The sequence below is a fragment of the Liolophura sinensis genome, chromosome 12 (assembly GCF_032854445.1).
Source record: "Liolophura sinensis isolate JHLJ2023 chromosome 12, CUHK_Ljap_v2, whole genome shotgun sequence".
Classification (NCBI taxonomy): domain Eukaryota; kingdom Metazoa; phylum Mollusca; class Polyplacophora; order Chitonida; family Chitonidae; genus Liolophura; species Liolophura sinensis.
The window spans coordinates 29,184,099-29,195,272 of record NC_088306.1 but is presented as its reverse complement, the minus strand read 5'-3'; the positions used below and the strand labels follow the sequence as shown (position 1 = coordinate 29,195,272).

Genomic DNA, 11,174 nt, shown 5'->3' with positions numbered 1-11,174 from the left:
GTATATGTAATTAATAAGTTAGATATTTTTATGTGCTAGTAATTTTATTAAACTATCAGTATACATGTATACATATGTTTATGTGTATATTTATCTAGTCTTTTAACTACAGGCTGTTATATTTGATCTATTTATACAACAGATTCCTCTTATAATAATAATTTGTTATGATTTGGCAAAGTGCATTTGGCTTTGTTTTTGTTTTGTTTTTTGCTATAGTACATATGTGTACTACTGTTATGATATGCATAATAATTAAATGTTAAGATAAATTCATAAATAGATGCAGATGTAAACAGTGAGAAGGTGTTCTAATGCAAATGATAAATATGTCTGTATCAAGGCAGGCCTGTACATTTGCCTGTATGAGAGCAGGCCTGTACATTTGCCTGTATCGAAGCAGGCCTATACATTTGCCTGTATGGAAGCAGGCCTGTACATTTGCCTGTATCGAAGCAGGCCTGTATCGGAGCAGGCCTGTATGTTTGTCTGGAGGCAGGCCTGTATGTTTGTCTGGAGGCAGGCCTGTATATTTATATAAGCGGTCTAGTTTCTGTACAGTTCGAGTAAAACTCGACCAGAGGTTGTGACTTCTGCACGTTCTTCTTTCAGCCGATGTTAGCTGTATCTTAGCAGTTAGACACGGTTTTGTCAGTACAGAAGATGATTTTGTCTTACGAAGTTCGTGTTTGTATTCTTTGAACCCGGCACGATTTTTTCTCAACAGAGGGTAGTTTTCAGGTTTTAGAGAATTATTGTTTTGAGTAGTTAACAGAGGAACCGGAATATAATTGTATATGCACATACATATAAAAATCATCTCACTGCTTTTGATGCGAGACGCATAAAGCCAAAATTTAATTGAGCGATTTTAATTACCTGTATTTGTAACGGGTGATATGTACAGAAACAAAGGCAAGACTTGATTAAATTACCCCATGAGCCTACTACACAACAAAATCCATAAAGCAAACCAGGCCTTTAAGATAAAATTAAAACATGTATCTGTGGTAAATTGTTGGATGAAATTTTATGCCGCGTGTTGCTTTGACCTTGACGTTGATATAGGACGATGATAAAGTGCATTATATAAGCGCCCTTTTGGAGGTTATAACACATCTACTTATATTAATCATTTATGTCTGCACAGTGTTAAAATAGTAGACTGATGACGTGGAAGGAGGCAAGGACATCCGTGGCCGAGGTTGTTAGCGTGACAGCGCGGCGCAATGGCCAAGGCGCCTCTCAGCCATGCAGTCGGTGTGAGTTCAAGTCCAGCTTATGCCTGGTTCCTCTCCGGTCGTCTGTGGGAAGGTTTCCTCCCACCATACTGCTGGCCGCCATCGTATAAGTGAAATATTCGTGAGTGTGGCGTAAAACCCAATAAAATAAATAAATAAATATTACGAGACACACGAGGTGCATGTACAATCCCCGTTTCAGGCAGAGCTATGGAGTGTCTTAGTTTCCTAGGCTGTCCGTGTTGACAATCAGTGATCGACTAACGCTCGTGGGTGAGTTTGTGCAGTCTAACATTTGTCGAAGACCATTTGTCCTCCGCCAATATGGTGTGCATGTCTGTGCGTCACACGTCTGGAGATGTCAATAAATAAGTATATCCAGGCTGATGTGATAAGGGTTATGATCATGAATAATACAGCGGCAATTAGCTAAAGTATGACAGTGATTAACGCATGGCGGGAGTCGTCTTGTGGAATAGCTCTCCGAGTGTACCGGTTCACTTCGTGCGCGTATATCAAGTCATAAATTTTATATAGTTTCATAAATTCCTGGGCTCGATTTCAAATACGATAGAGTACGCCTGATGGGTTATAATTGTTCCAATCATCAGGAATATGATAATCGGATACGTCACCACAAGTTCAGCTTATGCTGGCTTCTTCTCCGGTCGTACGTGGGAGGACTTGTCATCCACGTACGGATAGTCGTGGGTTTCCCTCAGGCGCTGCCCGGTTTTATCCTACCATTATGCTGGCCGCCGTTGTATAAGCCAAATATTCTTGAATACGGCTTAAAAGAAGAATAAAATCAATAAATCGTTACGACTGCATCGGTGTGCAGTAATACAGGCGATATTATACCATGACTTCCTGTCCCTTACTCGACTGATGAAACTGTGAAACCTTTGACTTGATTTGACAGGGGGAATAACTTTAAGGGGCTTAACCTGAGTGGTTTTTCTGTACCAGTGCATTGTCGCCAATTTGAATATGGACACACAGACTCAGTCAAACATCTTTTTTCCCCACATTACTGAATGTTTAGTTTATATGTAGCACCAATTATATCGTACAGCTAATCTCACTGAATATGGTAATTTGCTGTGAAATTCAGGCATGTGAGAGGCGTTTACATCATTCGGCATTCTTTTGTCAAGTTCTGGGGTCGGGATGAGGAGAAAATTTGGTCATAAATTAATAGAGACCATTTCTGTGCATATAGACGTCCGGCGTTGTGAGATATTAAATCCTTCTATAGGTCACATGTAGGGTAGCTGACCGGGAGTGGGAAGAGGCCTAGTTGTTGACCGTGCTTGCTTTTTTTATCAGTCATTGTGTCACACGATGTGGTGGTTCGAACCAGGCCTTGGCAGGGAATTTTTAGGTTCACCCACTCACAGCTTGGGCAGCCTTATTGGGGTTAAAGTAGGCTGGGGTGGGGGGTGGGGGTTGGGGGGGGATGGGGAGTATGGTCTGGGGCGGGGGCTCCGTGGGTTCATGGATAGCGTGCAAGCGCGGCGCAATGACCCAGAAGCCTCCCACCCATGCGGTCGCTGTGAGTTTGAGTGTAGCTCTTGCTTTCTTCCTCTCCGGCCGTACGTGGAAAGGTCTGCCAGCAACCTGCGGATCGTCGTGGTTTCCTCCCGGCTCTGCCCGGTTTCCTCCCACCATAATGCTGATGTATAAGTGAAATATTCTTGAGTACGGCGTCACACACCAATCAAATAAGTAAATGGGGTTCGACGATTTCTCTTTCACCAGTATGGTGCGCATGACTGCTGAAAATTTAACAGTAACTTGCTAAATGTTGGCGCTTTTCCCCGGACACTCCGGGGACTATGAAATTGATCATTAGCAAGCTTTACAGGATTAGGTTTTGAAGAAAGCACCGGGAGGTCGACTAAATACAACCAAGCTTTGCTGAGTTTATTTGCCGTCTTCCTGTCCTTGTGAGAACGGTTTGGACAATCTTTTCGCGCGGATACTTATTAATTCGGAGTGGTTTGATGTAGTCTGCTGTTTGTTTCCGCTATATTGACGTTTTCATCGCTCTACTGGTGATTAACTGGAAGAGATGTATCAAGGAAATGTATCAGGAAGAAGGCAATGGATATTTCCGCCTCAAATATTGGTTCCATTGGCAAGTGAAACTATCTCCTATTAATGTGTCTATACGACGTCTGGAAACATAAATTGCTCCACACGATTCATTCGGACGCGAATGAACATGACCTGTAGAATGCCTTTATGCCTTATCCTCCATATATTTAATGATACCATAATGTCGACCACTGCTGCTTTTGCTCAATAACAAAGACCCTCAGTCATCGCCAAATTGTCTCCCATGAGGACATTATGATATCCGTATGCATACATTCATCAGATAGGCGTTGTTATCGTGTGACTGACGAGGATATTGTCTCCGGATGCTGTGTGAATGTTTCATCTTCAACTGACACATCACGTCTGTACGCTTCTTGATCACCGGGACTTTGTCGTTTACTACGTAATGAGGAAGCGAGACGAAGGCTATGCAAATCCCGAGGAAGTTATCAATAATGACTGCCTGATATACTACACTATAAAAACAAATCTGTTATACTGACAGAATACTATATATGTTTCATGAGTAGATACAGAAATAGACCATGTTACACTGCTAAAATGTTATTTGTGGCAAATTTGTTCTGTTGGCCTAACAGACTATTTTTGTTGGTGTAACGGGATATTGTGGTTGACAACGTAATATTATGTTGCTTTGCAGTAACATGATCTTAAATAAAAATGAAGTAAGGTTCAATAAGACAAACAGCTGAAAACTGTGCGTAACATACTTTCATTTACTTTTTCAGATTTTTTAAGATGTAGAAAGGCACTCAAATATTTGAATAGTAAGGTGGGCTTTATTAGGCATACTGCCGGTATCTAGGAATTCTGACGTCACATAACCTTTTATTCGTGATGTTCACCAGAAGGAAGGAATTTTACTCATGGGTAAAAAGAGTTATTCCAACATTCTGTGTCGTGATTAGAGTTGGAAACATTCTGAAAAACTGTGACGTCAGAGTTCTTGAACTCCGATATTATGGTCCATAAATCCCACTTTAGAATCCAAATGTTTGAACGCCTTTAACTCTCTTGCCCAAACCCCCCCCCCTCCAAAAAAAATAGATGAAAGTAGATTTATGCATAGTTTTAAGCGGCCTATTTAGTGATGCCTACTTCGATTTTAGAGGTCTTTTCCTTTAAATGTGTTTCTAGTGTAATCAGCTGGCTTTCGTAGAACGTTCTTACAGACACACCGGAGTAAGAAAAGGATACGAGGGATCTTCGCCCTGTCTAGTTAGCCAGGGTATGGTTACAGCAGGTAATCAGACAAGGAGCCGATTCCAAAAAGCCTGACTGAAGCCGAAAATGTTAAACTTCTTCACAAAGCATAGTTTTTGGTATACGAAGTTGCAATTTAGACACGTTTGTCTTAAGATAAAATTGATGAGGTAGAAAAATTTTAACTTTTAAAACCGAAAACAATAGGTCGTATTTCCAATTTTGACTTAGATAAGAAATGGCTTTGTGGAATCGGCCACTGGCTCAGTGGGAAGGTGAGCTAATCCAGGCCAGGATTCAGTCTATATTTCGATTTCCAACACCCGTTTTTCGTTGGGCCTTCGACAAGTTATCGAATGTGCTCCTGGGGCCGTTAACACAGGCATAGGTTCGTTGAAGACAACTTGTGTTTCAGTGTTGGATAGAGAAGCCTAAACTTGAAATAATTTACCTTTCACAATTCCTGCTATAACTGCACCGATATAGTTTTAATGAAGTTATGAACTTAACCGTACATATAAATTATGACCTCTATTATAAGTATATGTTAACCTGTAAACTTTACTTACAAATTTTATACATGATGTTCCGTCAAAATTTGAAACTAAATAAATAATTTTGGATTATATATTTTGTAATTTCACTATAGTTCAAATTTAAGGCTTCGGTATTAGCGCAATTTAAATTCAAATTCGGATACATTTGTCTTCAACTAACCCTCATCAAATATTCTCAGTTTTAACTTTTAGCTTAAGGGTCCAGAAAGTGGCATTAAATCAACGTTAAAATTCTGATTTAAATTACCTAGTTTTGGAGATCGAAACGGCTTTGAAATGTGGCTAACCGCAGTTGCGCAAGTTATGAAATTTACTCTGTGTAGACAGGCAAAATCACCTCACACCCTTGTGAAAACCGCATAAAAACGCACAGAACTGAAATCAAGATAAATTGTTATTTCATTCTTGTTTTCCGCCATATTCACGCATGTTTTACTTATATGATGGCCGCTCATTTCATGAAATTAGTAAACCGGAGTGTTCGGGGGGAAAATGTTATTTTTCTGACGAATTCTCCAACATGAGACTGACGTATTCTCCAACATGAGGCAAACAGACATGCTCACCATGTTGGTGGAGGACAATTGGCCTTCATCGAATGTTAACCTGCACGAAGGGCCACACGAGTGTCATCGACCATTTACTTTTATCCAAATCCTAAGGACTTAAAATGTCAGGAAAGCCAGAGATTTCATGTCGAACACCGGCGTGATTTGTCTTGCAGAGATTGAAATGCAAAACGTCTTAACCATCTGGGCATGACTTGCTCCCCTATAACTTATAGGCTGAGCTGAAACGGTTGGAGAAAAAGCTGGCTCATGTAAAAAGTCAGCTGGATGTATTGCAGAGGTCAAGTGTTGCCGGCGGAGGATTATCACATTTGGAGATTAGGTAGATTAACTTGCACTCTCATTAATGTTTTTCTCCGCAACGCCTGTAGTTGTATCCCTTCGTTTTTCATTGGACGAAACGTGTTTCCCATTGCAAAACATTAACAGTAACAACGAAAAAATCATATTGTCATTGGAAGCCATTTTTTATGATTTCATTTGAGATCCTTCAAGTTTCAAGTGGAATACAGAATAAAAACATGAGATGTCCGCTTTTACCTATGACTGGAATCTGTACAAAAATATGCAACAACCCAACGTTTTATTTATTTATTTGATTGGGTTTTTTACGCCGTACTGAAGACCACTTCACTTACACCCCTGCATGATGGTAGGGGGAAACCGGGCAGAGGCCGGGGGAAACGCACGATCATCCGCAGGTTGCTGCAGGACCATCCCACGAACAACACGAGAGGGAGTCGCAATAAGCTGGACATGAACTCACAGCGACCGCATTTGCGAGAGGCTCGCCAAGTTTTATTTCTGTACCATAAACCCTGCATGGTTTACATTTGGTAAAGCAGTCCTATATATGGAAAGAAAACATTAGGTCGAAATCAACCTCATAATAAACTGCATCTGAAAATACCGTCACTTCTTTCTAGCTTTGACTTTTCACGGAATTAAACCTTGACAGATTTGCAAATTGTATGAAGCGCTTCATGGATTATATTCATAGTATATCCCCAATGACGTCACGTCGACATTCTGTGGCCGGGTATTGGCTGACATTACATGGCACACTGTAAACCAGTCAAGTTCACTGGAATATTATTCAAGGCGTAACATTAAGATATAGAAAATGTTGTGTGACATCACTGGTGACGTAAGTGTGGTTCATGAAACCCAACCTACAATCCACAACTTTGACTGAATTCAAATCTGTCTGAAAATCTAAAATACTAACTACTTTCAGAGTTCTTAATGATCTCTTCTTTTGCGGCTTACGTTGTCTTCCCTTTAAGACAGTCTCTTCTGGATTTTCATATGACCTGAACTTTGTTTAATTTTTGATAGCAAATTCTAAAACTCCTATGAAAGAGAAAAGCCGTGTCTGGCTTAAGATGTACATAAGGCAGTCTTCGTTTACCTGCACCCGGGGTTAAGTATCTTTCTTATTTTACCACTATCTGCGTGTTAAATCGCTGACCTAATTTACCTGTACACACGGGCCAAGGCTTTGAAATCAGAGAAACTGTTTTTGGTATTTTCGTACAGATTCCAGGCAACGGTTCATGTCCTCTGAAGACTTGTTAGGATGTGATGCAAACCAATGGTGAAAATAAGACAATGTGAAAACAATCCGAAATTACAAGTATTAGTAAACAGAGCAATTGTGATGAAGTCTGACAGTGTACACTTGCACAGAATATTGGACAAATTGGTGCCAATGTGCCTGATTTCACATGCAAGGAAGATCTCACGGCGTCAGTGCCAAATAATGCTATGTGTATGTAGGGTTTGAAAATGAAATCCTCAATCTGGTTTTCCACAAATATCCGATAAATAAGGCTGTGCTTTACATTGCAGGGAGAGCTCACATATTGTGGGAACGTGTGACCAAATATTTCTTTTGCATTTGGTGTTTTATATATTACAAATTATACAATTCTTTTGGTATAAAGTTTGACATTTTACTATTTTAAAAACAACATACCTACATGCCCAATCCCATACTACGTTTTTGTTTCTGGTGTTATGTTGGATTTACAATAACAGTACGGGCGTAGATGTGGGTAAGAGTCCATAACGCAAGCTGGATCGTTGCCGTATTTGTTAATCCGGCTGATTTCATATTCGTCTACTGCAAAACTGGTTTTCTCGGCGTTTTCCCGGACTGTAGCCTCGAAGTGGCCGTTACCAGGAATAGTTTTGAACGTCACTTGATATAATGTTTCAGTGGACGAAATTTTCCCCGACAAGTCAGCTTTTCTGCCGTCGTGGTCTTCACTTTTCTTAAACCTGAGCACATTGTCATTTGTCGAGTATTTTACCATACGTGTTATACTCAACAGAGTCAAATTCGCACACTGGTCTCTAAAAGGTTCAACAAAAGAGTTGATAAACTTAATTGTCGCCCCGACAGCACCAAGGCCGCCTTCATCATTGTCATTTACTGTCTCCCAAGTTAAGCATGCACACCAGTGCGGCTGAATCCCCGCATGCGCACAGCTTCGTTCTTTGGGAATTTCTCGAAAAGACTGATCCCTCTCTGCGAAAGATCACCCTTTTCGATATTTTTGTAGTCTAAAATATCCTGGAACGTCTCGTGAATGTCGAATGGCGTCGTCAGTCTGTAGGCGTTGGTTCGGAAATTTTTCATAGCTATTGGATACTTTTTATCAAATCCTGGCGGAAATCGGAAGGCAAAGTATGGCATCCTTTCCTCAAGTTTCCCTTGCACGGTTTCACGCACGTCGTGAAACCTGGCACCGTGGTCGGACATCATGATCAAAATAGTGTAATCAAGATAGCCGCCATTTTTGAGAAAACGTAGAAAGTCAAGCGCCTGCGCGTCAGCAAGCTGAAGTTTATTACTATCACCGTGACTAAACTCGGAATGAAAACCGAACATGAATTTCCGTTTATTTCCGTACATGCGAAAAGTGTCTTTCAGCCAGCTGAAAAAGTTCACATGGCGTGGAACAGACCCTAAGCAATACGGTTTAAAATGTGAATATATTTTTTCCGCGACAAGATAAAACGTCCTCATGTAGTGATCAACAGGCTGCTCTTTAAAGCCAAACATCCTGTAGGTAAACGTGCCTATACTCGCCATGTCCTCTGCCCACTGAGTAATATAGCCTAACTTTTTGAACTCTTTCCAAATCCACGGATGCTTGTCGACTGAAGTCGCGTTAGGTTTTCCTTTCCTGGCTTCCGGCAGCTCTTCTTCGGTCTTTCCTGTTAGAATTGGCAACAGCGCCTGGGGTGTTCCATCACCCACGATATTGTAACCTTCCAATACTATGCCGTTAAGTTGGTTAACAAAGTACGAATGTGTCTTCGGTAATTGTCGCATCCATGTCATTCTGGATACAGAATCGAAACCCACCATCAAAATAGTGTACCCCATCGCACTGACCGGAAGCGGTACCTCTGAAGAGCGTGCATGCGCGGCAGCGTTATAGGCAATCCCTGAGTGAATGTTAAAGTACCTATGTTGGTCCTGAGATACGCATGCCACTTTGAAAAAATCACTATGCAAAGGAGCTCCATCGTGCATGGGTTTTATATGCTGTCCATCCATTGTATGGTAGTCGTCCTTTCCTCTGTATAGCGGGACCATATTCACACAGCACCTTTCCCCTACGCCTTTTGGAGTCCTGTGTCACGTGAAAAGTGCCATTCTCCACGTAAACCCAGTTTCTATCTTTGGAACACTCCAGCCCCACTTCCTCGCGGAAGAACTGTTGCACGGAGGAGTGATTAACCTCCAGCTGCGGATGAATACACACCTGACCAGCTTGAAAGCGCAAGCGCCGGTGATACTCGGACTCTTTTTGCTCAAAGCCGTCGTCATCTAATGAAGGATGGCTGTGAGAATGTCAAAATAAAGATAAGCACTGCACAGGCAGCTATCAGCGAAACTGTCCTTCGTTTTTTGGGTCGCTGACAGAAGAAGGCTAACACAGACATCCTGTTTTCTTTGGCTAAATACCCTAGCACCGGTACCTCCCCTGTAAAAATTCTCGCGGGCACAAGTTGCTAGCATGAGCTTCTGGGGTTATGCCAGTATTAACTGGCAGCGCGTTTCAAAGTTTACCGATGAGAAAGCTTGATTTTTTAACAGAAACACAGCCCTTGTCATTCAGCATAACGTAAATCAGATAAGGAAGCTGCTTATCGCTATTGCGCGTACTCCGAGCCTAGAACATGGGTGTATCGCTGTCACTAAGTAGACTCCGGATAATGTCAGTACATCTTCTTTGACAGGCCTCCGTACCGTACCTCTGGCAGAGCCATCCACAACGTTCCTGCCATACCCTTTAGTGTTGTGGAACTGTAAGGACGTATCAATGTTGTAAGGCTGAACTAATACTCCAAGCGAATTGACACCACAGGTTACAGTGCTGGAGTCATATCATTAATCACTGGCAATGGTGCCGTCGACGTATCACTGACTATATACTATGTCACAGTAGTGACAGTCCTAACTACCACTGAAGAGAGTCATTTTGCCATCACATGGTAAACTTCAGCTTCGGTCGTACGGTACAATGTGTCCAACAAGCTCTTCAGCACTAACATAATACCACATGGGTGTCCATCAGTCAAAGAATTTAGCGCAATGTCGGCTAAACAGAATGAAGTTGCCACTTCCCGTCAGGCCGCGGTATCCTTCACGCTAGCCGGGCAGACATCACTGAATGATGGATAGTTCCATTTCCGGTTCGCACGAGTTGACAGGCCGAGCTCGCGTTTGTCCAGTGATGCCAGGTTAAATGATCTCAGGCTCCGTCTATGTGGAACTTCTAGCAGCTGTGGCGCCGATGGCCTAGAAACAGAAATAAAAGAAATATCGGTCAAAAACATAAGCAATACAGTTATATTGTTATATGTTGATACAGAGATGAAGCGAAAAAAAAAAGCTAAAGAGATAGGATTGGCTGATTGTTCAGCAAAATGATTGAGTCAGCTGATTGTTCAGCACAGTGGTTGGCTTGGCTGATTGTTCAGCACAGTGATTGACTTAGCTGATTGTTCAGCACAGTGATTGGCTTGGCTGATTGTTCAGCACAGTGATTGACTTAGCTGATTGTTCAGCACAGTGATTGGCTCAGCTGATTGTTCAGCACAGTGGTTGGCTTGGGCTGATTGTTCAGCACAGTGATTGACTCAGCTGATTGTTCAGCACAGTGATTGACTCAGCTGATTATTCAACACAGTGACTGGCTTGGCTGGTTGTTCAGCACAGTGGTTGGCTTGGCTGATTGTTCAGCACAGTGGTTGGCTTGGCTGATTGTTCAACACAGTGATTGGCTCAGCTGATTGCTCAGCACAGTGATTAACTCAGCTGATTGTTCAGCACAGTGATTGACTCAGCTGATTATTCAACACAGTGACTGGCTTGGCTGATTGTTCAGCACAGTGGTTGGCTTGGCTGATTGTTCAACACAGTGATTGGCTCAGCTGATTGTTCAGCACGGTGATTGGCT

At 41.9% G+C, this 11,174-nt stretch overlaps 1 protein-coding gene across 1 annotated transcript; it reads right to left on the bottom strand.

Moving 5' to 3' along the window:
- Positions 1-6,076: 6,076 nt before the first annotated feature.
- On the bottom strand, positions 6,077-9,999 carry LOC135479868 (uncharacterized). The gene is given in 4 exon segments (XM_064759773.1): positions 6,077-8,215; positions 8,218-9,295; positions 9,327-9,552; positions 9,938-9,999. Coding segments are annotated over 4 exon segments (1,890 nt in total). The 3' UTR covers positions 6,077-7,691.
- Positions 10,000-11,174: the final 1,175 nt, after the last annotated feature.